This window comes from Botryllus schlosseri, chromosome 15 (assembly GCF_051294905.1).
Source record: "Botryllus schlosseri isolate E-star chromosome 15, Bs_hap1, whole genome shotgun sequence".
NCBI lineage: Eukaryota > Metazoa > Chordata > Ascidiacea > Stolidobranchia > Styelidae > Botryllus > Botryllus schlosseri.
Genome location: NC_137250.1, coordinates 10,912,526 through 10,939,699, shown reverse-complemented (window position 1 = coordinate 10,939,699; position 27,174 = coordinate 10,912,526). Strand labels below are relative to the sequence as shown.

Sequence of the window (27,174 nt, the reverse complement as noted above, 5' to 3'; positions counted from 1 at the left end):
TTTCGTCAACTGATGACGCCAAAATAAATAGAACTCAAATAAATATGCAATATTTAATAAACACAAAACAGTGGTTTATCGGTATTGACTGGTACCGGCGATATGATCATGATTATGCCGACGAGCTCCATCTTATGACTGTGTGCAGGATGTGATCAAATAGTACAATCCACGCGGTCTGCCAAATGTGACACATTCAATCTTATATTAAGATCATGCAAATTCCTTTCCCGTCAGCGATACATAAATGTATTACTTAGTATAACTTGAATATACGCCGCTAATTATATTTACTGTGACATCACCCCTTTCCTTAGCATACGAAAATAGGTGGTATTCCCAAAAGTTATTACAAACCATATTACCATAGCAATTTACAACGTAGCTACGTTGTAAATTGCTATGATATTACCATAGTGTCCTATATGGTGTCGACACAAGCAAATCACACGGTTCAATGAAATTGTATCACGTCACAGTTTCCATTTGGCTACAGGCAATTTGACGGTGATTTTTGACCGGCTTGCCGAGCATTAAATTTGATGAATCGGGTATCAATCGAAAGCTGACTCTGCACTGATTACGAAAATATAAATTTTATTCCGCTCGCGGCCCTGGAACCCCCACAATCAGCCCCCAATTATTCATTGTCGAGTAGATTGGCAGTGTGACGCAACAATGCTGTCTGGTGAAACGAGAGACTAGCTCAAGAGCAAGGATGCGGCCGAGCGGCGAGAGTGGGATCAGCTGACGTTGCGGCAATAGCGATGTGCAAACACGCCACAGAGAAACGCTGCGCTGTTGATACTTTTCCTATGCGTTTCGGCACAGGCGAGCACACACCAGCCTTTCCTTCACTTGTAAGGGTAGAACTGGGTCCACAGAATGTATTAGGGCCCTACCAATTTTCGCGCAATATCCTTCAGCTGATAAAGATATGTAGGCTACGTCTAAGTAGTCTACATTGGATATGTCAGATTACTATGATATCGATTGCCTTAGCCCGCTTGTTGCGTAGGGCTCCAGAGACACGTCGCGCTATTGATGGCGGGTGTCGATACTTTCTATAGTCGCTTTTATGGTTAAGTGTGAGCAAGGAGCATTGAGCATGAGCATACATTACAAGCTTTTATTTGATCCGTATGGGTAGGACTTGGTCCGCGAATGCAGCAGGTAAAATGTTGATTGTTGAATAAAGTTTAACAGCAGGAGTGTCGAATTAAACTGATATCGCTGTCCGGATTCAATCCGTTACTAGAAAGCTTGCGGGCCATACCTGCCAAATGATTCCAAAATGTTACCACCAAATTCGTACCTTTGTTTTTCACTGGAATATATCTGATATCACTATAAACGTTGACGTTGGAATTTGGTTTAGCATTTTTCAATCACCAAATAGTTTTTTTGAATGCCGGAGACCTTTTGCGTCAAAAGTAATACAGTGGTATCGCAGATATTTGAATTATATTCATTCTGTAGCCTGTATATATATATTCCTAATGTAACTTACGTAAAACGGATTTGCAGTATTTTTTTTCGCATCTGTGAATAACTGAATGTCCATTGTCCATTCGGCCCAACAGAGTTTGCACTTTTTCGCCTTCTCGGAATTTGGCAAGGTCACCGACGTGGTGCTTATGGGGACTAGAGTGAAAACTCAACACGGTAGTTGTATTACTACAATATGATATATTTAGATTATCTAAATTTGCTGTCTTGAGTGAATCTTATTACTTGAAAGTATATTTTTCTTACTAGAAATATCTCTTAACAGCTGAAGGATTGCGCGAAAATTGGTAGGGACCAAATACATTCTGTGGACCCAGTTCTACCATTACAAGTCAAGGAAAGGCTGGTTTGTGCTCGCTTTTAGCGAAGCGCATGGAAAAAGTATCAACAGCGCCACGCATCTATGGAGCCCTACGCAACAAGCGGGCCAAGGCAATCGATATCATAATAATCTGACATATCCAATGTAGACTACTTAGACGTAGCCTACATATCTCTATCAGCTGAAGGATATTGCGCGAAAATTGGTAGGGCCCTAATGCATTCCGTGGACCCAGTTCTACCCTTACAAGTCAAGGAAAGGCTGGTGTGTGCTCGCTTGTACCGAAACGCATAGAAAAAGTATCAACAGCGCAGCGTTTCTCTGTGGCGCGGTTGCACATTGCTATTGCCGCGACGTCAGCTGATCCCACTCTCGCCGCTCGGCCGCATCCTTGCTCTTGAGCTAGTCTCTCGTTTCGCCAGACAGCATTGTTGCGTCACACTGCCAATCTACTCGACAATGAATAATTTGGGGCAGATTGTGGGGGTTCCAGGGCCATGAGTGGAATAAAATTTATATTTTCGCAAGCAGTACAGCGTCAGCTTTCGATTGATACCCGATTCATCAAATTTAATGCTAGGCAAGTCGGTCAAAAATCACCGTCAAATTGCCTGTAGCCAAATGGAAACTGTGACGTGATACAATTTCATTGAACCGTGCGATTTGCTTGTGTCGACACCATATAGGACACTATGATATTACCATGACTTTATAAAGGCTATGATATTACCATAGTGCCATATTATAGATAACTAAGGTAAACCGATTTACCTTAGTTATCCATACCTATACGCAGGCCGTGTTATTTTTGGCATTTCAGGAGCCAGATGCCAAAACTGCCAAAAATAAAAATTTGAAAATGCCAAAAATAAGCAATTTTTGGCATATGCCAAAAATAACACGGCCTGCCAAATAGTGTATTTTGTTCATGGTGTTGTGTTACAGGACCGCGTTACAAGCGAGAAGAGCGTTTCTGAAAGGCAGGTTTCTTAATCTGGGTCCTGCCCACCCATTAGGGGTGAAGGCATGGTGTCCTAAATGGTGTGGGCACAGCGAGATTGAACGGCTGACTGCATTTGGTTTACGTCATACTTTCCATTTGTCCAAAGGCAATTTTACGACCAGTTTTGACCGGCTTGTCGAGCGCTAAATTTGATGAAACGGGTATCAATCAGTGGCGGCTCGTGACAATATCGGGTGGTGGGGCAACGGCTGCAAGCGACTTTTTATCAAGATGACGTCACCATGGCGTTTTCCAACGTAAACAAGTAACTTGGTGGTACGGTAACACGAAATTCTCGACAACAGTGATTTTAACGTATGCGCCGCGAGAGGTCTGCCGGTGAGCTGTGACTTTTCGTGTGGTAACTGTGTAAACGGCGTACGGAACAAAGATTCGACAAGGTTCATGTTCGCACTATACCTGACTAATTATCAGCAGAAATGGAAATGACTATAACTCGAGAGATTGCGTAAGCCTAACTGGAAAGGCCAACGAGTTCGGACACATACGCAATTGTTATCTCGTAGATTGGACATGTCATATTGAATCCAAAACATCATTCTGAAGAACTACGGATAGCAGCCTCGTGTGCAACTTTGCATTGCGTGCATGTATGTATTAGCACCCACGTCTTGTGAGTTGTTGGAGTATTTGGTTGTATTAAGTTTGATCATGTGCAACTTTGCATGTATTCATAGGTTAAATACCGTAATAAATGATCAAACTGAAATACAAAGAACAGTTGCATCGACTAGCCTAATCCCTATTGCTCCAACAACTCACAAGACGTGGGTGCTAATACATACATGCACGCACGTCGCACAATCACAACAGCAAGAAGACGAGATCGCTCATGCGTTTAGGGAAACTACTAGAGAGATAGATAGTAGTAAGAGATAATCACACACCTCGGAAATTCGGTCCCGGTACAGCATAGGAGATTTTGGCCTTGAGGCTGCAGACTGTCACACGACACATACGGCTTACGGTCTATAATAGTGTCTATATGTCTGCTGCAAAATCGCCTTTAGAAAATATATTACCGAATAAATACGTCGATGAAAGCCGAAAACTTGGTACACTGTTACATGAAATCATCGAGAAGTAGCCTCATGACCGTTTTCGGCATGGTACACCGTCAAAATTAATACGAACAGACCAACACCGAATTTTGCGTAAAATTTACTGAGGAATAGGCTGATCAAGCAATCAGCTGTTAGCCGTCATCGAAAACGAAACAGCTATCGTGCTTGACAGGGGTTTTAATTGTAAGCAAATGGCCTGAAGGCCACAATTTCACGGTGGAATTGACATTGGAGAATTTAAAATAAAACTAAATATTTGAATGCAAACCGAGGATGTTAGTAAACTGTTTCATGATATCATCATCTCATCACCTATCTCAGCATGGAACACAGTTAGAGTTAGCACAGATACACCGGCTTTTGCGTGAAATCCGCAATACGTTAGGTAGGCTAAGTGTCAGATCAGCGCACATCTCTACCATACTCGACCTTGATAACGAAATTGCTGCCCTAATCATTGAGTGCCAACCTTGAGACTTGGCACAGCGTTCGATACTAAAATCAAGACATACCATGCAAAAGCTCATGACGGATCCAGCTAAGCACCATCGTTAAAATCAATGGAGACCAATACCGGCTTTGCGTAAAATATGTTTGCGATAAATGACGAGTCAGCTCTCACTCGACTTAGGAAACGAAATTACCACTAACATAGCTCAGCGACAAACTTGAAAGTTGGTACAGCGCCCGATACTAACATTTAGACTTACCATACCAAATGTCATGACCGATCTCGGTATGAAACATCGTCAAAATCAAGGGATACCAATACCGGCTTTTGAGTAAAATCTGTTTGCGATGCATGACGGATCAGCACACACTCAACTTCGGAAACGGAATTACTACCCTAAACTTTGAGTAGAAACCCTGAAACTTAGGACAGTGTTAAATACCACCATCACGACTTGACATACCAAGTTTCAAGAGTTATCATGGTGTGAAACACCATCAAAATCGACCTATACCAGCAAAGGTCGAGTAAACGCATATGACGGTAGCCGAGTTCAGATATAGATACGATTGTTACATCACACCTTAAGGGCGACCAGGCTATGTTGCCCCACCTGCTCGGCAATTTTATGAATAGGAGAGAGTAAATCACTGTTTCTTTATTATGCGCGGCTTTGAGAGAATAGACAGTGAAAGCTTGTTATGAGCGCTACCGGGGCATGCCCCGGCTAGGCGTTCGCAAAGCAAAAACACGAAGAGAATTCGATTTTCGCAGAGACTTCGCTATATATGGGCATTTACAAGCGAATGGACAAGAAGAATGCGATTTTCGCTGTGATCTCGGTATATATATAGATTGCTGTGCGTCTGTAAATGGTAAAGAATTGTTATTGAACAGAATTTTAGGTGGGGCAATGCCCCAGTTGCCCTATAGGACGAGCCGCCACTGGTATCAATGAGAAGCTGTCGCAGTGCTAATTATTAAAATATAAATTATATTCTGCTCATGGAAATGGAACCCCCAAAATCAACCACGATTTTTGCATTGTGATCGAGTTTAACATTGTGACCCAACAAACTGTCTGGCTATTTCTGAGCTGCATTATAGTCTCGTTTTGCCAGACAGTCTTGTTGCGTCAATGTTCTTAAACAAGCTAACCTTCCCAGGACTCTTCCATGCGAGTTGGTAGTATTAAAGCCACCTGAAGTGACAATAGTCCTCCGAAAATATATCGGTAAACTGAAGGAGAAATGATAGTCGGGCTACTAAATAGAATGAGCTGAGACACAACACAGGAAACTCCTGGAAAAGGATCGGGAAGAAAATTCTTTCCGCGATGAGATCGATGGCACTGGCGAAGTGATTTCTTTTCATGATGCATGGAAGCCGGTTCGGCCCTCCAAAGATTTTGAAGCTCTGAAAACCTTTTGTGGATGACTGGCGACATTCTTTCCCTCAGCGGCTACTGTTGAAGCCGATATTTCCCAGATTCGCAGGGCGAAAATGAATTTAGGAGAAACTTAGCTGACCTGAGTTTGGATGCACTGTTACAGTGCAAACGATTTAAGTCTATTCAACAGCTGTAACAATCAGCTGTTGAGCGTTTTTGTTAGGCTTTTTTTTTTTTTTTGCTTATTGGCACCGATTCCGATGGATACTGCACATTTTGTGGTTTCGTTTGATATTATTAACCTATGATATCGTTAGGTTTTTTCTTCTTCTTATCGTTTGTTGCCACTGATTATACGTGGATGCTGCACATTTTGTGGTGTCTTTTGACAAACTAGCCCAAATAAAGCGTTTTTGTGACTAATTCGAGGCTGAAACTATCTATTTAGAGGACGATGCCAAAACTGCCAAAAATAAAAATCGAAAAATGCCAAAAATAAGTTATTTTTGGCAGTTTTGGCATATGCCAAAAATAACACGGCCTGCCTATACGGCGTGGACACAAGCAAATCTCACGGCTCAGTGAAATTCATCAACGTCACACGATAGAGTATAGTCACGCTTTCGATTTGGCTAAAGGCAATTTGACTATACATAACTAACCTAGGTTAGTTATCTATAATTTGACGGTAATTTCCGACCGGCTTGCCGAGCGCGAAATTTGATAAAACGGGTATCAACCGAGAGCTACCGCGGTACTGATTGCGAAAATCTAATTTTAGTCTGCTCGTGGTCCTAGAACTCCCAAAATTAGCCTCGAACGTTGCATTGTAACGGTGTTTGGTATTGTGATGCAACCATGCCGTCTGGGAGCAGGTGAGAAGCAGCGCAAACCGCAAGCGTATTGGCCATTGTTGTGCAACCGATTCTCTCTCGTGTGCACTTGCTTTTGTGTTGCTCGGAGGGCATGGTTGCGTCATAATACCAAACTCCGTTACAATGCAATATTCGAGGCTGATTCTGTGGCGTTCCTGGACCACGGGCAGAATATAATTTATATTTTCGCAAGCCGGTCAAAAATAACCATCAAATTGCCTTTAGCCAAATGGAAAGTGGGACGCAGACTAATTTCAGTGAGCCGTGAGATTATGTACGCCCCATCCCCCTTCCCCAGTCATGTTGAATCGGCAATCTCCGACATGTAAGGCATTCGAATCCATCCAGATTCTATTTTGAAAAGGATGTAATGTGGCTTCGCAAACTGTTGTCGTAGTAGTCCTGTCTCTCAAACACACAAGAATTTTGGCAAAGTAGCACTTCGTACTGACCCCCTCCACCAAGACGACCTTGCTACTCAGACATCTACATTACCTACAAGAAAACTAGTCTTAGGAAATACATTAACTGTCAATCAAATCGGTCTTCACTCTGCCATACCGATCCCTCGGCAAGAAATCAACAAACCATCGTCAGTCAGAACGCAGATTATTATTCCCATTCACCCCTTCTCCAGAAACATCACTATGTGAGTTTCTCAACGGAGAGATAATGCGACTAATATTTTATCAGCGCATACTTTCAAAGTACAATTAACTGCAACTCAATAGAGAGAACCAATGTGTTGTCCGCAAGAGAAAAACAATAGCACCTGTTTTGCTAGACAACAGGCCGGACCAAACTTGGGATACACAAGTTACTTCCATCGGCGCCGACAACAACAGTTATGCAAATCCTGATAAGTGTTAATCAGTTTGCATCTAGTACCTATGCCTTGCAGTGTTATTTGGCATCACATGTTTGGCAACGTAATATATCAAATCCAACACAAAATATGCGGCATATTCATAAGAAAATCACACAAATTAGTCTCATCATACCAGGTGCCATCCATGTCACATTTTCAATAGCAACCACAGAAGCAACACTGTCTGTCTGACTGGTTTTAGAAATTAGAGAAATTATACGATATTTTAAATCAGCAACATCATAATAGTGGGCAACAACATCTAAGCGGTGAATAATACAAAAAAAAATCGAATACCACAAGTTCACATTGTGATGATAAAATAATATAATCAGGCCGAATGCTACAACTCGCATGCAGCCGTGTCCCATAAAAAAATCAGCTGAACGTCTTTCCTAACGTAATACAAGATACATCAATGTAACAAAAGCTCCAGCCATCATACTAGATGTGACTGTTTGTTCCTAAACAGAAAGTACCGACAATGCAGCGCAGTGAATATATGTGAAGCAGTTAAGGTAGAAGTGGGTGACACACAAGTAATAGGCTGTTGAGGTCTGGTTCGGAGTTGAGGAAAATTTAGCGAGTTACGGTACGAGAATTGCATTCATCGGACGCTACGCAACTGGTCAAGTGACGTCGAAACTTTGCAACTGATAAGTCATGGACGTTTACCATCGATTTTGATAATAGCGCGACACAATTAATAACAGACATGATAATTTTGACATCTCAATGCTGACAAAGGCAAGGAATATTGAGTATCAGGTTCAAACCACGATAACTCATATGATATATTATGCCCTTTCGGCGTCATTGCAACACGATCGATCTATATACAAACGGTGAAAATGACACATTCTCCGCAGTTCAATTAAAATCGCTGCACGATACAGTCATCTAAAGGCGTAGGGTGCATATGACCCAAAATCGATACGGAAACCTCACGCGGCTAGTTGTCGCAAAAATCGTAGACCGCGATTCTTACAAAATCCCGTCTGTTCTCGAAACCCCATCCTTTAAAAATCGCATTTGGCATCCCTCATATGCAAGGGATAGTGCATAGTTATCCAACGCTGTTCACACTGCCATCAAGTCGGTTCTCTTGTAATAGAGGAGATACGCGGTCCGTTGCGGATCGTGACGGACGACCTGAATTGAGGAACGTCGTGTCATGTTCATTATAATTGACCGGAATACACTAGAGAAGCAAAATTCAGGGCTCAAAATTTCTCTTGATGGAGTCGGAGTTACAGAAATTTCGTAAAACCCTTTGCAGTCAGAGTTGGGAAAACATATGCTGGCCGGAAGCGGAGGTTGCTAAAATACTGACGCCAACTACTTCAATATCGAATTAATGTTCGGTTGCAGTCTCAGAGATTATCAAGTCTATTATATGGGCACACTTTCACAAATCATATTTTTTTTCTACGAGCACAACTTTTTTCAAAGTAGGTAGATTCACCTATTAGCAGGGTTGTAATGACTCAAGTCATGACTCGACTCGAGTCAGACTCGGGTCACGATTTTCTAATGACTCGACTCGAGTCAATCTGTGGATTGACCTGACTTGGACTCGAGTCATCGCGCATGACTCGAACCAAGTCATGTGACTCGAGACTCAGACAGCCAAGTCCGACATTTCATTGTAATTTCGAAGAATAGTAAGGTAATCACACTATCGGGATTTCGTCTATTGGTACTGGTACTTGAAAATGTGACCAGAAACTGCTGAATGTGAGGAAAATTAGCATATTATAAATTCGAACCATTCGATATCACCAAACTGAGTTATAAAAAGTGGTTTTAACAAGACTTTAACTGGAAACTGAGCAGTTAACACAATGACTTGGACTCGAGTCACAATACCATGACTCGGACTCGACCCTCTGCTCGATGACTTGGACTCGGACTTGACTCGGTGGTGAATTGTAAATGACTCGACTTGACTCGAGTCAAAACTATAAAAGTGTGATTGACTTGTGACTCGGAGCCATGTGACTTGGTTACAACCCTGCCTATTAGTAATAATAATAACGCGACAGACATAACAGGTTCTGAGTAGATTGACAGCATCTTACACAGAAGCACATCGACGTATGGAGTAAAGCATGGTAAATTCAATCAACACCGCTGCACAGTACAGTCTGTCATTACTGTCAAGGTGCAGGTGTCACAAGTTTACGGGGAGTCACCACACGGCGCCAAATCAGTCCCGGTGACGACACTGCGCTTCAACCGAACATCCCACTCACCTCGTGAACTTTGCTCATTTTTATGGCTTGATCGTCGATCCTCAACCAACAGTTCAACCCGTCGTGATAAACGTCAGTGGTGTAGTGGCCCCCGTTCATCGCCTTCCCGTGGTGATACACGACTGTGAAAAGAAAGCATGGTGACACACGCACCGCTCGTCAGTAAGTAAGCACTTCTACTCTTTCGGAGCACTCAAATAGGTTTTGCCTTCTCGCACAACTTCCACTTCTACTCAACACTATGGATCTCGTTAAGCAGAGAGTAGTTTTAGGACATGTTACCATCGCGTTTACCAACGTGCCATAACAACCGGATGAAATATCCCCTGTATCACAGCAACTCGATATATTTTTGTAGGATGTCATTTCGCGTTTGTGATTTCGTAAGTAGGTTCTTTCAATCAACTGCTAAAAGAATGCGACCTAATCTGTCTATTGAAACTATTTCACTGGAAGTAGTTTGGATGCGTCTTGGAAATCAGTGCTTTTAATTCTAATTCAGAAGATTTTGCAGTGTTACTTCTGGAATACCAATGATGAGCACTTTGACCACCTCTGGACGTTCATCGACATGAAACACATAGATACCTGCGAACAGTTTGTACGAGCGCTTCTCCTGCGGCAGCTTCTTGCTGGACTTTGAGAGCAGTTCTGGAAGTCGAGAGAAATTCTCAGCTTTCGGTCGTAAAATAAGTTACCGCAGGCCGAATCCCGTACCTTTACCGACGACGAGATCGGTGTGATATTGCACTTCTTTGTCGATTTTCATCGAGCCGCCCTCCTTGTCGTAGATGAAACGTTTCAGGTGCATGATCAGAACGGGCGGCAGGGTTTCAATGGTTATCCTCCTTGTGGCTTCACCCTGGACACATACAATCTTTACGAACAAGTAGAGGTGCGGAGGACCTCCGATTTTCGGCGTTTGCCTACTTCAAGATTTACGATCATGACAAGCACAAATTATATCGTTTGGGTAGAATACCGATTTTATCAGTGAAATTCGTCCGGAATCCACAATAGATTATAGAAATTTATAGAAAATTGCGTCTATTTCTGGCCACTGTTCAGTATGCATTGATAGAGAACACACTGTTGTCAATTTTGAAAATTGTCACCGCCCGATAAACATAAGCGGCCCCCCCGTTTAAAAATCCACTTGCTCACTCCCCAGTAATTGTGACATGTCTTGAAAATCCTTCCCTAATTTACAGCGTTACTTCAACCAACTCTTGAATATGATCAATAGGGTGGAGTGAAAAATGGAAAATTTTGAATTTCAAAACGGACACTTGATATGTGGTGCCAAATTGAAAAAAAAAATTTCTGTAATAATTTTGGGCTCGTGCACCCTCTAGTGGTCGTGCAATTGCACCGAACGAGCCAAAAATAGCTAATTTTGCTATATATTGATGACCGCTTCCGCTAGAAAGCTGATTTTGGGCTCAAAAGATGCGGAAGCAACAAGTTTCTATCTCACTTCCACAGAACTTCGTCTTAAAAATGAACAGAAAAAAAGTTACGAGCAAATTTTTGTTCTTTAGACCATTTTTCGGTAAAATTACGCACTGAAGCAAGGTACGAGGCCAAAAGCCTGTAGTGATTGATCTTACGACTGACAACTCTATATTAAAAGCACATAAATTGCAAATCCATATTGAAAACACAAACACATCAATTCTATATTGAAAAAAGATAGATTTCGAATATGGTTTCACTACCAGAGTATTAGTATGCACAAACGTTAAAATCTTGTTTCGTAATAAAGGATTTCATCTGTTTTTAAGACTTCAGTTTTTCGCTGATTAAGCCATCTCTACGGTTAAATCCCGACACATGGACAGATGATTAGGTCACCACTTTAACGTCTCTTTCCACTGCCTGGTTGTGCCAGGGATGTTTGAGGAGATGACCTTAGATTCTCCATCTCGAGATATGGCGAGTTTTTGATTGCTGGTGGCTGTTCCATATCTTTTAGACTCAAGTTGACAATTTAGTGGTATGATTTGGCCTTGATGTATATAATTGGGATTTTAAACATTCTGATTCTAGTGTCAACGTTGTTTTTAGGTTTCATTTCATTAACATATCCTCCTTCAATGTCGCTAATTGGAATCTGGTATTTTGTTTGATCTGCTCATAGTTGTAATCTTGCAAGTCTTCTTAAGCCTTCATCATCATCACCGAGCATTCTCAAAAAACATTATCCGGATGTGCAAAATATGCTTTTCGTTGTAGCAAAGGTAGTGCAAGGTTGCGAATTCGTGTATCAGAAAGCTTTGTAATATGGGGAAACTATGTTGCACAAGTTTTAGCACCATCAACAATTGTGACTTTTTATTTCAAACCATGACGGAAAATAAAACTCCATGCAGAATTAAGCAAGATAGTTCAGATTGCTTGATGGATGACTCTGTCGCACATGTATGCTATGTATAGAACGTCAAAATTTGGCATGTTCTATGAGGGACAAAGTCATTCATCAGGTAATCTGAACTATCTTACTCAATTTTGCATGGAGGTTTATTTTCTGTCATGGTTTGAAATACAAAGGCACAATTATGGGTGATTCAGTCCCACATAGAACATGCCGAATATTGAGTTGCTATGTCCGACAGAGTCATCCATCAAGCAATTTTAACTATCTTGCTCAATTCTGCATTGATGTTCATTTTCCGTCATGGTTTGAAATAAAAAGGCACAATTCCATTGTTGATGGTGCTAAAAACTTCTGCAACATAGTTTCCCATGTTACAAAAGCTTTCTAATACACAATTCGTAACCTTGCACTATCTTTGCTACAACAAAATGCATGTTTTGCCCATCTGGGAATGCTCGGTGATGATGATGAAGGCCTCAGAAGACTTGCAAGACTACAACTATGAGCAGACCAAATAGAATATCAGATTCCAATTGACGACTGAGAAGGAGGATATGTTAATGAACCGAAACCTAAAAACAACGTTGACACTATAATCAGATTGTATAAAATCCCAATTATATACATCAAGGCCAAATCACACCACTAAATTGTCAACTTGAATCTAAAAGATATGGAACAGCCACCAGTAATCAAAAACTTTTCAGATCTCGAGCTGGAAAATCTAAGGTCATCACCATTAAGGATCAATCATCCTTGGCACGACCAGGCAGTGGAAAGAGACGTTAAAGTGGTGACCGAAGCATATGCCGATTGCCCATGTGTCGGGATTTGAACGTAGAGATGGCCTCATCACACAAAAAACTGAAATCTCGAAAGCAGATGAAATCCTTTATTACGAAACAAGATTTTAACGTTTGTGCATACTAATACTCTGGTAGTGAAACCATATTCGAAATATATCTTTTTTCAATATAGAATTGATGTTTTTGTGTTTTCAATATGGATTTGCAATTTATGTGCTTTTAATATAGAGTTGTCAGTCATAAGATCAATCACTACAAGCTTGTGGCATAATAGCGCCTGTTTCAGTGCGTAATTTTACCTAAAAACAGCCTAAAAATCAATTATTTGCTTGTAACTTTTTTTCTGTTCATTTTTAAGACAAAGTCCTGTGGAAGTGAGATAGAAACTTGTTGCTTCCGCATCTTTTAAGCCCAAATCCAGCTTTCTGGCATAAGCGGTAATCAATATATAGCAAAATTTGCTATTTTTGGCTCGTTCGGTGCAATTGCATGACCACTAGAGGGTGCACGAGCCCAAAATTATTATAGAAATTATTTTTTTTCAATTTGGCACCACATATCAAGTGTCCGTTTTGAAATTCAAAATTTTCCATTTTTCACTCCACCCTAATGATCAATTATTACATTCCCGTGCTTTGACCACCGCTGCAAACTCGGATGCAGTCAGACTCTGGCATCGAACATTATATATTCACAACATACGACAACTAGCATCCAATATCAAGGTTTTTAACCGTAAGCTCGATTCTAATGATGTCCTATTTGGGGAACCAACACACCACACACCACTTTTGCCTCTACTGGTCTAAGTCGCAGTCATGGCCTCGTAACCAATTGTAGTGTTATTTTTACAAGACAGTACCCTTCCAAATAATGACAAATCTTATGGCATCCTAACGAAACACAAAAGGCTGTCCAAAATTTGAAAAATTTCAAAATTGATGTGTCCTAATGTGGCATTCTGTAAATTGTTTTAAAGTAGTTGCTAATGAGTGGGCTGCAGACCTAGAACAAAATTACCGCTGTTGATTGGCTGATCTGCTACGCTTCAATGATTACGACGCTAGCTTGCCGATTAGTTGGTTCTATCTGTGCAAGGAGTCAACTAACGAAATTTGAAGACGGCAGGCCAGCAAATTTTCAAACAAAAAACTCGAACCCACCTTCGTCTTAGTCTTGGCGTTCGTAAAGTCCTGGACGGTTTCCATCCGCGTCAGATGCTCCAGGGCCTCGTTCACGGACCATCGCGGCTTTTGATCGTTGATGTCGAGAGGCAGTGTGAAAAACGGTTCCAGTGTGGCCGTGGCTCTCAGGCCTTCCTGGAACAGGTCCGAACGAAGCTCCCCCCGAAACACGTCGGAAACTGGAGTCCTGCAGGAATAAGAATCGGAGCATTAGAACTATGTGAGGACAACGCATCGTTACAGGTTATCGACAGCGTATCTCTGCATTATGATAGAAAGAAAAAATATCAGAGAAGAACGTCGAATAAAATTGGGCAATGGAGGACCAAATCAAATATTAAACTAGCAATGCAAACATTCGTTCTAATACATACCAAACATGATCTGACAGGACAAAAAACCGTACCAACCTAGGCACCGATCAAACAAGATTTTAGTACAATCACATGTAAATCAGAGACTGCCAACTACCGTTCCTAAGGCGGTTCCCAACCCCGTTTATTAACTTTCTGATATCGCCTATAAATCCATTAGTACGAAGACCAGCTATTGCTCTATATCGCTCAAAGTAAACATTGTCCCATCTGCACAAATGAAATACCCGCAGACACATCAACTCCGCGACTCGACAAGACAAAGATAGCTGTCGAAGGTAATCGACATATACCATGGTAAAAATTTTGTTGGCAATTTTCAATTATCTCGGACAGTCGTTCCGTGGGTTTGTAAAGGTTAAAGACACCGATCTGGGACAAGCCACCATCGATAGTGGGAGAGAGACAATATTGCGGCATAAAACGCGGATGAAAGACGACCCACTTTGTGATATCCGCTCTACGCGTTACTGAACTTCTGTTCTTCCTTGTAGCGGTGACCTCCTCCCACTGGTCCCACTCCTCGCTAGAGTCGTCTCCATGCTCGTCTTCGTGCACGGGTATCTGAAGTAGCCAAACATTAATACATATTTCACGAAGCCGCAGCACAGTTTGCCAAAACGGCATACAGTATCATGCAGATCAGCGGTTCAAAAATTTTGCAGTTCGTGGACCGGTAAAATTTTTCGAAATAATTTTGCCGACCGCTGAAATTTCAAAAATCAAATCAACTCAGAATGCAATTACAACAGAAGTGCGGGACTCAGAGAACATAAAATCGGAAATTTAACTTTTACCCGTTTAAATGCAGCAGCTAATGCGTGTAAGTTCGTCAACAGGACGAAGCTTATCTGATCCTTGTAATAATAGTAATGTGAAACTGATAAATTGATGCTACTTTGGTAAATTTGCAAAGTTTTCAAACCTTGTTTTTAACCCCCACTTTTCTCGGCTGGGTACGCATCTGCCCGATATTATGATAATTTTGTCCCCATACACAAGCTGCTGGGTAATTATTGATATTAAATGCTTGCATGAGTATCTAATATTAATGATTTGGCATTAACATAGTCTATTTATCAATTTTGCCGAATTATGACGTTGCCCCTTTGTGACGTCATCGAACCGCATGCCTGAGGAAAATTAACGTCCGGTGACTATGCTGGTCATAAGAGTTGCAGACTACTTTCAAACAGTTTTGTACGACAATAAATATGGCAGAACTGTGACGAAGGATAAGTTGATAGTGATAGTCAGCTACTTCTAAATCAGTTCAAAATATGGCGTTTTATCCCTGATTGTTGGTCCAGCCTTCATCAGCATTTTGTAATTGAGAATATAATCGGAAGATATCTGGCCGTATATATGCGGATTGTATGATTCAGCTCCGAATCAATAGATAAAGACAAAAATTTCATGAACTTAAAAATTTCTTCCATCTACCTCATAACCAAGTTCAGAATGCGAGCCTCTCGGAGAAGCTTCGTCTGACCCGGGCCCAAAATGGAATTCGCTCACTTTGAGCATCTCCTCGTGCAGGCCGTTGAGAACGCAAGAAAGGAACTCTTCGGCGTCTTCTTGCCGTCCCTGCCGAGGGAAATTTGATGAGTTGTCACTCGCGAAAATCCACACAAACCAACCTTCTCGGAAAAATTCGACTTGATTGTCGATAACATTTTGTAGATATAATCCGGCTCGTACGACGTGCCTTGAAACTGCTCTTTTCCGGCTCGCTGAAAGCCTTTTTTTGGTAACGGTTTCAGTTCCTTCACGAGGCGGACGCTGGGAAAAATGAACGATGAGCGCTAAGAAATATCACAAATCATAAAAACCAACTTACAAACTGTCCAAAATCGGTGTGGACGTAGTCGTAACATTTTTGTCGCCTATGGGTTGCCTCGAAGGCAGCGATCGCATCAAATGACAAAAAGGTGAAGAAGTCAGCAAAGCTTGAAGTGTCTAACATCAAGCGAAGCTAAGGAAATTACAAAGACACTCCCACCGAGGTACAAAAAGAATAGTGATAAAACTTACAATTCGCATCACCAATATCGTGAGATTCGATTAAATCAATACACAATCAATGTTGGTACGCCAGGATTGACAAGCAATAGAAATTTCCCACACGAAATTCCCAATCCACGAAAATACGCTTTCATCACACATCAGGCGTACAGGACAAAATCCGCACCTTGTCCCAATGACTACGCACATTACTACCTTGGGCAAAATATTTAATACTTGATAAAAGGATACGGCATTGATATAGCACCAGTTGCTGGAGTTGATAAAACCTCTCGGCATGAGTCCGGGCGACTTGTAAACGATCTCGTTCTTCGAAATTTGATCTGAAAATTTGCACATGAAAAACGCGCACGAAAGTGACATCGCCATGCCAAGGAAACCGGTAGTAGTAGTAGCACTGAAATAGCTCTGCATATTGATCAGGATGGAATCGGGTAACACTTCATCACCACACTGCTACTCGGAATACATGCTCTACCTATTACAAAATCAATATAGTACCCGAAAAGAAATCGTATAACCTGCCAATACCATTCCATTTTCTCAGGCTTCAAACTTATGGAGAGCATAAGGCCTTGAATCTAAAGCTAAGATCTAATAACAAAATCAATTTCCACTAAACAGTAATCATTGTTAATACCGTATTATTCAGTAACCCACATTTACTGCCGTTTACTACTCTACTATATTGCATTGTTAACAAAACTTGGTGTTGCACATTTCAAACAAATAACACACCAGACATCACACACCACTGATCGACAAATGAAGCAGTAGCCTACCAAAACAGAGTAAAAAGTCAATATATTCACTACAAATAGAATAGCTTACTCCACAATACCATTTTGTTTCAGTACACACTCGCACATTATTGATAACATGTATTCTTACTGTATTTCTAATGATCAAAACCCTTGCAGGCATTTATACTCAAATTGAAAATTAAGTAATAAAAATCTCGTTGAAAAAATAATCCCAAACGCAGAGTTTGGATAGAAAACAGTAGCGTACGACATGGCTATTTGCTACGCTACCTGCAATTTGCTTGGAGAATTGATCGTTCGCTACATCGACGAGCTGAGTAGAGTGAGGAGAGTTCAAGGTGGATCCGTTCACCGCGATGCCGGCTTTCTTTCTGTTCTGAGAACTATCCTTGTAATTCACGGCGTGCGACTGCATGACAGTTTTTTCAGATTTAATTGTGGCTATCGTCTTAGGCAGTTTACTAGCTTGATTTGGCGCGCTCCCGCTGAACAGGGAAGCCCACGATTTTCCCTTGACCGGCGGGCTACCGATGGCATTCTCTGTTTTATTCGCATCCGCGCTTTTGGTAATCATCGGCACCTCGTTAGCCACGGATATTTGCTGTTCTGAAGCGTCATTGACTATGTCCTCTTCCTTTTTACTTTGAGATATATCTTCGCTATCCGATGAATGACCATTGACCAGGACAGTTTGAGGTATGTCGGACACTTCAGACTCGCGCTCTTCTGAGGCAAGGCCGTTAACTTGCCCGTTGTGTGGTTGTTGACTCAGTTCTTCCGATGTGGCTGTACCATTGGGCACACGCAAGTTGTCATCTGAAATCGTCTTCGACGGTTGGATTATATCCAATTGTTTTATCCTGCTTTCAGTCAATTGGTCGATGATTAGATTTCCGTTGTCGTCTCTCAGGATAGGCCCGTTGAAGAAACACAGGGTAGTCTCGGACGAGTCCCCGTTGAGAAAATCGTAGTCATCGCCTGATGGAATAAAAAGTAACGATAATTATGGATCATATGCCTGCTCTCGCCATCAAACACACACACAAACCTTCTCCATACAGCGGTGGTAGCTGTAAAATACAATAGGGGCATCATTAGAATGTTCCAATATATAATAAAAGTGCAATATTATAGCAGAATACTTGTTGGATATCATTACTTGTGGATGACAGAGACAATAAAACACATAGGCCTACATGATTTCCAGGGTTGGTAAATTGAAATGTAGCTGCCTTATATGAGAGTAGCTACTAAGCTTATATAGAGTTACAGACACTGGCGCATGCTTGTTTGACGAGCCTCATTCTGCTGGTTAACATGCTGTCGAAGTTATTTATATATGTCAACAATGTTAGGGAAAAGGCAACAAAGTCATTGCCGCTTTTCAAAGTTAATCATGCGATACCAGGAACGTTGCAGACGTCCCTTACGGTTGCCCGAATATTCAAGTTTTTCATATAATTCAATCGAAACTGGAAACAAAAATGACAACTTAACACACCTCCACGCATGATTGACCAGTCAGATAATTGTCAAATTCTTCTTTTGAAAAATCTCCAAAACACAGCTGAAAAAGAAAACATATAAAGTCATGCTTGTCCCCTTCAATAGTAGTAACTCAGAGCCAAGAGCGGCATTCTCAACTCGAGGGAGCTGATTCAATTTTGCTAGATACAACTTCAGAAAAATGTTGGCTAAATCAAGTAAATGATAATTCCTGCTCGAGTTGAATTCCAAATTGCATCGTCATGCTTACCTCCGGTACTGCAGCCATCGGATGCTCTTGATACAGTTCCTTGTCAAAAGGCTAAATTTTGAATGCTAATCATGACATTTTGCTGAGTTGTTTTTTAATCAATCTGTAAAACAAATACATCACAGTTGTCGCCAAGTCTGAGCACAAAAACTCAAGAAATGTAAAACAGTTGCGTGTTTAGAAGCAGGGAACATATAAAGCACTCAATGTGGACTGACCACCAGCGCTGATAAAAGTGCACAAAATACGTACGGTATACGAAGATTTATTTCCTTCAAAATTATACATATTGTAAAGAGGACAAAGAATTAATTTACACCAAAATATTCACCAGCGCCAGGTGTTTGCTATCATTGGCAAATCACGATCGTTTGGGAACAGCCAATTGGAACTCATGTGCAACTGTGAGTCTTGTTCATCTGTTTAAGCAATTGCGCTAGTACTGAAACCAATACACACAATCTAATTATGTAAGTGCACACTGCACATATATGTGTTGTCTATGACATTTATAGCAAGACATTATTTTCCCACAATCAGACACCCGAGAGCAGTGGTTCCCACAAGGAGGGTGCTATTTCGTCCATTTTGGGACTGAATTTAATGACCTCGTGTTCTTTACGAATTTCACTTGATGATACTATGTATGACAGTGATCTATTTTGATATGTTGGCAACAATATTACCAATCAATCCTTACATATATTCCTCAACATCAACAATATACATATACATCTTAGCAGTCACGCTAGTGCCATAGTAATTAGGTAGACTACTACTGAGCTGTAGATGGTGGCTTGTTAAAACAGGGCAGTCAGAAGATAAAATCAGTAGCACGGTATTCAAGATATCCTCTTCAAAAAATTCTTGACTAGACTAGGTAATTGAAAAGATACTATGAATCTCAATGTGGCACAGACCATTCCAGCAGACAATCGCAGGCGCTGCCTCCCCAAAGCGAGACAAATTATACTCAATTCTGCTTTTGCCACAATTCATAATGATAAATAGGCTAACCAGGACGACTATAGAGAATTGTTGATAACAAAACAGTGGCAGTACCGATCACGAAATAATGGCTAGGATTTAATTCATTAAAAATAAAATACGAAACTGCACTAGATATCACTATTGACAAAGAGGCAGCAAAACCCTTTGTGATGTTATCGGCAAATTTGATTACACACGAAACTAGCAAACCGCCAACTGCATGTAATAACACAATAAACCACGTCAGACCGTCATAACCTTGAAAGAACCCATCCCGAGAAATGATGTCCATATCCGAATAGTAGCAAGCCATGCCACTGAACACGGTTCCGAACAACGCCATTTGGATATTTCTAATCCACAGCGACTGATTGGAGCGCTTCAGCAACTTTTCAAAGTAGACTCCCGCAAATCCGCTGCTCACACACGACATCAGAATAGCACCTAGTCCGTACCACCGCAACGTGGGGTCTTTTTCTTCGTAATCGTCCGGACGAATTTGAACCAGAGCGACACCGGCCATCAGCAAAATTAAAGAGACCCATTTCAAGAAATTCAACTTTCTGCGCAGTAGAACCACTGAAAATATTGCACTGCTCAAGATCTTTAACTGATATGTCACCTGATAGGTCGGCGCGTCCAGGTAGGACAGGGCAATGAAAAGTAGGTTGTTTTGTATTGCATATGATCCGGATGGAATTGCGATTTTCAAAGTCTCAATAGGTTTATGAATAACCTCTCGTCTGATCTCGCCGAGAGCAGACGCCGTGTTGAATTCATTTGTCTTCAGTATGACCAAAAGACAACATATCAGCTTGACAAATTCAGCAACCAGAACCACAGTGCTGTTCAAAAACCGAGCGCCTTCAACCGGCTTCGATCGGGAATATCGGAGGGTTAGCACCAAGGTTGTTGTCTGAATAACTAATAAAGATAGTACAACCAATTTTTTTATATTCATATTAATTAACAAGGTGCCTTAAGTACATTCCTGCAATAGAATAGATCGAATGTGAAAATGGAGAATAATCACAGAAATTTCGAGTGTAAAAATTCAACATAAAAGGGGTCTCCATATGATAGGAAATAGTTCCTATTCCGATCGGAAAAATTTTCAGAATTAGAACTTAAAGAGAAATTTTGGGTTTAACCGGCTACAAGCATTTCAACATCATGATTATTAGACTGATTGAGTCAGGGTACACATTGAAGTTTGAGAAATAATCCATCCCTTTAGAGAGCAAGTAGTACAATGTGTGCACTGTACGTACAGTATAGTGTACATGGTAAGTATGGACATTGGACAAACATAAGATTACAGTGCAGCCCTTGTAGCATATGCATTCATATTACATAGTAACCTAATCATGGGTGAGGTGGGCCATTGATATTGCCACATACATCCGACTACAAACTTTTTGGCTAACTCTCACCAAGACGAAAATGTCCATAAATGCGACGAGAAAAATTCAAAATATACATATTGAACTTCGTCGCATTAACGTAATCATGCTAACCACGACAACAGGCTCCAGCTTGGCATATAACAAGATATAACAGATAATGGGTGCTGATACCATTATAAAACAACAGACATCAATGTCATATCAACATCATCTATCAGATCACATATCGGTTGTAACGTTTGTAAGGCTAAGATATCCTGTCTGAAGCATTTCTGAGCTCATTTGGTAAGCAGATGTTATTAGCTCCAGTGAATGTGTGAATACAATCATTGAGAAGATATGAGGTCTACGGCTTCAAATAGTGTGCATGTATCAGATCCAAAACATGTCCCATACAGGATAATAAAAAAAAATTGTCTGGCCTCAAGTTTTCATTCTGGCTACGCGGTCTACACCGCTGATATTTTACCTGTACAGGTTCACAGCCTAAAAGAATACCTATCAAAGTAACACCTCAGATTCTACCTCTATAGTCTATATATGATAGTATAGGACTGGACCAAGAATGTTATATGACTACCAGCACGACATTAACTGTGTACTGCTCACAGATGGACTATTATGCAGCAATGATGTCATCAAGAAATTCTTATCAATGATGTTATGGCAGTGTAACAGTTGATAACACAGTTGGTAACCCAACACAGTTTGAAACTCGAAGATCGAATTTCTGTTGCCCGAAGGATTCCGCATTCCCTAAATTGCTACCCAGAGAAGCTATTTACGTAGCTATTTACGTGAGGTCGTGAGCTTCGTCAATACATAACACGTAAATGAGGGAGCTGCACATTTCATGCGCGAAAATCGGGACTTCATTTGTCATTCACCAGAAATGTAAAATATGAACCAGTTTGATGGTAACTCATTTTCAAGAATGTTTGGATGCAACGAAAATTCTGACCAAGCTCATTACAATACCGCAATCAATTAAGCGGATCACTTATCCCCTATGACGACAAGAGAATATATGCTACGGAGTAGTGAGCTGATATCTGCACATTTAGTGGTGTCAGACATGGTTCGGACCTAATATCTGTGCACAGCCGAGCGAGATAGTGTAATGGTTATGCGTCCAGCTTATCAATCGGTAGGTCGTGGGTTCAATTCCCGGCCGGGTCAGACCAAAGACTCGAAAACTGGTATCCGCTGCTATCCAGCTTGGCGCTCAGCATCAACGGATAGCATGGAGGAGAAAAATACGGCGGTGCAGACTAGATGACCTTACTTGAAGGTCGTATCGCATCTCCATCGTCAAAGCATCTCGATGGTGCAGGCGAAAATAAATCTGATCTCTCTCTCTCACTATCTATGGCCTCGGTACCGTTTCTGCAATTAAGGGTACTAGCAGCTGTAAAATTTGAAAAATTATCAAAACTTTTTTTTTGGTTGGAAATAAAAACATGGTACCTCTGTTTTTACGTCATGCCCTTATCTCACCAAAACAAAATTGATTTCAATTTTATGGGGCATAACGTTAGCATATTCTTCCACTGCGAAAATGTTCAATGGCGTTTTTCTCCATCGTAAAATTTCGTTACATCGCTTCCTCAGAAGTCAAAATTTTGTGCGAAATACATGTCGTGGATTACACACTCAGTTTTTTTGAAAAGCCAATATCCAGATCTATATCTTGCTAATTATTGTTTGGCCTATCTATACGAAGGCTTGAGTTTTACAGAACTTTTGAAAAAGATGAGATTTGAAATTTCAAAACGAAATTTCACGATTTGCACATACTTCTTCAAATTTTAGCAACATGTATTATTGCTTACTGAAACCTGCATTGGATCAAAAAAGGGACACCACAATTTTGAGGTATGGAGTTGTATGGTGTCTCGCATGTTGGAGCGCAATTTCTCTTGTCAAATGGAAATTCTGTGGTCTGGAACTACAATTTGCGATATTTTGTTTTGTTTGACAGCTTGTATTTCGTGTGAAATCTAGGCCATGTTTAGGGGGCCTACTTTTCAACAATGACACGGTATCACATGTTTATTGCGGTTAAAAGTGATAAAGGGAATATCTAAGAAGTAACAATATCAGATTTCACAAAACAGATGGCGTCCATACTCTCTTGTTAGGCACATCTAGTTGTCACGAGATCAGTAAGGTACTGCGATTCGTTTGCAATGTTTAGAGGCCGAGTTGGTGCATTTCCAATGCACACAAGCCAACCTGGCCATACCATAAGTACAGGACAATGTGAACTAACGCACGAGACAATTCGCATTTGTGATAACCATGGGATTTGACCCGGAGTCAACTTATTGCATTTGTGGTCGGTCAGACCAGTTATTTTACTCAATTTATCAGTTCATGCTTCGTGACCGCGTGCAATAGTTGATGATGTCCATTAGATTGCATACCACGGATGGTGGTGGTGGTTCCATACGTGGTCAGACATCGCACGACTTGATATCTGCACACAAATGGATCCAGACATGTTAGAAACGATGCACGACAATCGATACGAGTATGACCTATTCATGACATGTGCGATTTTAGGTATGTCTCTCATATCTTATTATATACACAATGATATCTGCGATTTCATAAGCCGATTCAATCAATATTTATATTATAATATATTCAGTATTATAATTAATAATAATTTAATGCTAATAAATTGTACTTTTGGAATGAGTTTGACAGCAGCTTTTGATCAAAGATCAGTTTTATGGAATTTCGCGCACGGGTCACCAGGTATAGGTTCTATCTAGACTAGGTTCAATTTTCAGACAAAGCAAATATTTTGCACAAGCAGCTTTGTATCGTACATTGTGAAAACATCATATAATATATGTCTATGACTGAACGATATATGCAGGTTACTGAAAGCCTTCAAGGTCATGCATCGTTGTAAATCTATACAAAAGCTATTGCAAATTCACTATACCGTAGTATTCCAAGATCAAGTTAACTATAAGATGAAACAACGCAACCGGCTGAACTCGATTTAGCAAATTTGCCGTACTTGTGGGAACCCTTTCTACGCAGCAATACTGCATAAATATTCATTTACATATCTATAACGCCTCAAATCTAATCGAAATAAACGCCGGTGCCACGCCGAACCGCATATCTTGCTGACAGCGCAAGGGAGAAGCATGACATCAGCAACTCCAAATAAGAATCACCCGATGCCAAATGTCGTCGCTGATGGGCGCTATATTAAAATATTTGCCCTTTGACCTGGAATCATAGCTTTGTAAAAAGATCATGACAATATTTCATGAATGATACCAGACCTCATTGGAAGAACCATACCCTATATAAAGCCTCATATAGGCTAAGGTAGACGCATCGAAGTTCGCATTCCCTAGTTGATAACAGGAATCTTCTTTCCGCTTTTCAGCTACAAAGGCAAAGTCTTGTCCTAGGCCAGTACCAGTAGGCCTATCTTCACCGCTCTCTATTTATTTCGCTTGCGTGAGCGCGCAGCTCATGCATGTGGGCCAATGATATATATGATGTGAGCATGATATCTAGTTATAGACATAAAAACGGATAATTTATACATATAATTGTAATTCGAGGTGAGTTGACCTTATTTTTTGTCAACCTTCGCACCAATGCCTGAAAATTGGTTAATGCGGATAGTTTGGGACGCGTTGGCCTTTTTTAGTCAACCTTCGCGGCAGCAGATCCAGAAAGAAATGAAGGTTTTCATGTTTCAGTGTCGGGTTGTCTTCGCAGTGTAATCGCCTAAAACTCAAAGCAAAAAGAGAGGACCACATGCGAAAAAATAATTTCTTGGAGGACATATACTTTTATTAAAAAGAGAAGACAAATCCTCCTAAAAGAGTACATAATTATCGTGTACCTGCTGCTGAGGTACTGCTGATGAGTGGAATTTGTAATTCGAGAATATATATGAGTTCAAAATCGCTTCCCGCTGCTATAATTCTTTCATTTTCAAGATACGAAAACGTCATGAATATTGTGAGTTTGTTCGGTTTCAGTTCGATTATACCTGAACAAAAACAAAGGAACCAGTGTTGCGCAACGTATTTCAAATCGAAGCGTAAGTGTGTCATGTCTGGCGCTGCGATGGACTTGGACATTCACGCTTGACCTTCTCCATGCTTCCCTAGGCCTATTGCGGTATGATTTTGGTGACTAAATATAAAGATCAGCTCTTTTGCCGAGATAACCATAAACATTGAGGTTAACTGCAGTCCATGGGATCAAGGTTGTAATGAATCGAGTCGCTTTTTTACTGACTCGAACCATTTTCTACAATACGAAAAATGGCTCGAGTCAATTTTTGTATTGACTCTGTGGAAACCCAAGGTTTCCAGAATGTTATGTATTTGACGTTTAGAAATAATGTTGTGCGTGGTATGGCTGCAGACCACGTGTTGAGATGGTTTAGTGGGGAGTTGGGCAGTTGGCTGAGAGCGTCGCTGGAGATGGATGCGGGTGAGTAGCCTATAGTATCTATGTTTGGTAGCGCGAAGTATTAGTAGTTGGGAGCAGCGGCAAGAAGTAGTGGCGGTATTAGGCAGTTAGGGCGTGAAGTAGTAGGTCATCGCACCAACCCTGTATAGGTATTTTCAGGCATGAGCTGGATGTATCGGTCGGAATCTCTGCGCAGATAGTTGGCTGGGGCACGGCCTATTCGCTAACGGTGCTACGCGAGCACCTAGGGAGTGATGTTGCTCCGTTGATAGATCGTACTCGCTTGTAGAGGGCAAGGCTGCTGCTGGGCTATGTTTAGGCTGATGGGTATGTGTGGGTGGGGTTAGCGTGGAGTTTCGTTGCCGATTGCTGTTCAGTGTGCATTCTGTGCAAGTATCGTATACGTATAGGATTTTTTATAGACCGTGTGGGTTCCGTTATATCTCCATGTGTCCGTGGGCATAGATGTTATGAGTTTCTTGTGTCGTATTAAATATATAATAACCGCATAGACTTGTGGTGTGGTCAGCCCCGCCGTATATTGTCAGTGTCATTTGAGCAGGTGGCAGTCGCAAAAGAAACGAGGTCCCGAGCCCAGGAACACACCCGTGTCCCCGTTATTGCTACGAGTATACACCGTAACCGGGTGGCTACAACTCGACTTGTACTCCAATCTTTATGCATGACTCGACCAAGTCATTTGACTCGAGACTCGGACCGGCAAGAAAGGCATTTCGTTGTGACTGCGACGAATACAGTAATAGCTACCATAAATATTGGTATTTCTTTTATTATGGTGTTTGCGACATATAGGGCTAGAGATTCGAACCTTTGAACTTGGACTCAGTCGTGAAGTCAAAATGACTCGAGTCAAAACTATAAAAGTAGAATTGACTGGTGAGTCGGGACCTTATGACTTGACTACAACCGCGCATGGACCCCTTTGGGGTATGAAGCATCAGAGTAGGAGGTAAGAGATGCAGTGTGAAATTATTCGCTGTTCAAGTCTCAAAATTATTTCGCAAATCAGCATAAAGTCTAGAATACTGACCGATTTATTCAACTCGAAAATTTCTATGCACTTCACTCGATTTCGTGCCAACATATTAGTTGCTTTCAATTTGGATTTTGGGTACCATCCCATCTGACAAAATACTATAGTAGGCTAATAACAAAAAATATAACATAAATGGCCAAGACGGCGGGACAAAACGCTAAAATGCGGGACCGCATATCTTGCCAGAATTAAGATTTTGAGCATATATGGCATATA

General features: G+C 41.0%; 4 protein-coding genes across 4 annotated transcripts in view; 2 read left to right on the top strand and 2 right to left on the bottom strand.

Annotated features, from left to right (window-relative positions):
• The window catches only part of LOC145457681 (WD repeat-containing protein 3-like), a 108,294-nt gene that overhangs the window by 50,552 nt on the left and 30,568 nt on the right, over nucleotides 1-27,174 (top strand). The window lies entirely within an intron of this gene.
• The window catches only part of LOC145457714 (D-amino-acid oxidase-like), a 73,126-nt gene continuing 49,433 nt past the window's right edge, over nucleotides 3,482-27,174 (top strand). The window contains exon 1 of the mRNA XM_080335987.1: nucleotides 3,482-3,499. The gene's annotated coding sequence lies outside the window, so the exon portion shown is untranslated. The remainder of the gene's footprint in view (nucleotides 3,500-27,174) is intronic.
• LOC145457691 (ubiquitin carboxyl-terminal hydrolase 10-like) lies at nucleotides 7,229-19,185 on the bottom strand. Its single transcript, XM_080335960.1, has 14 exons — nucleotides 19,045-19,185; nucleotides 18,790-18,855; nucleotides 18,337-18,358; nucleotides 17,559-18,266; nucleotides 16,756-16,847; nucleotides 16,340-16,458; nucleotides 16,140-16,281; nucleotides 15,943-16,086; nucleotides 14,945-15,063; nucleotides 14,105-14,312; nucleotides 10,476-10,620; nucleotides 10,347-10,409; nucleotides 9,759-9,880; nucleotides 7,229-8,655 (listed from the first exon to the last, which is right to left on the bottom strand). The coding sequence occupies exons 1-14, from the start codon at nucleotides 19,060-19,062 to the stop codon at nucleotides 8,584-8,586; spliced, it is 2,040 nt and encodes a 679-aa protein (XP_080192086.1). The 5' UTR covers nucleotides 19,063-19,185; the 3' UTR covers nucleotides 7,229-8,583.
• Nucleotides 19,147-24,630, bottom strand: LOC145457718 (UDP-N-acetylglucosamine transporter-like). The gene has a single exon (XM_080335994.1). It carries the CDS (start codon nucleotides 20,993-20,995, stop codon nucleotides 20,057-20,059), a length of 939 nt encoding a protein of 312 aa, XP_080192120.1. The 5' UTR covers nucleotides 20,996-24,630; the 3' UTR covers nucleotides 19,147-20,056.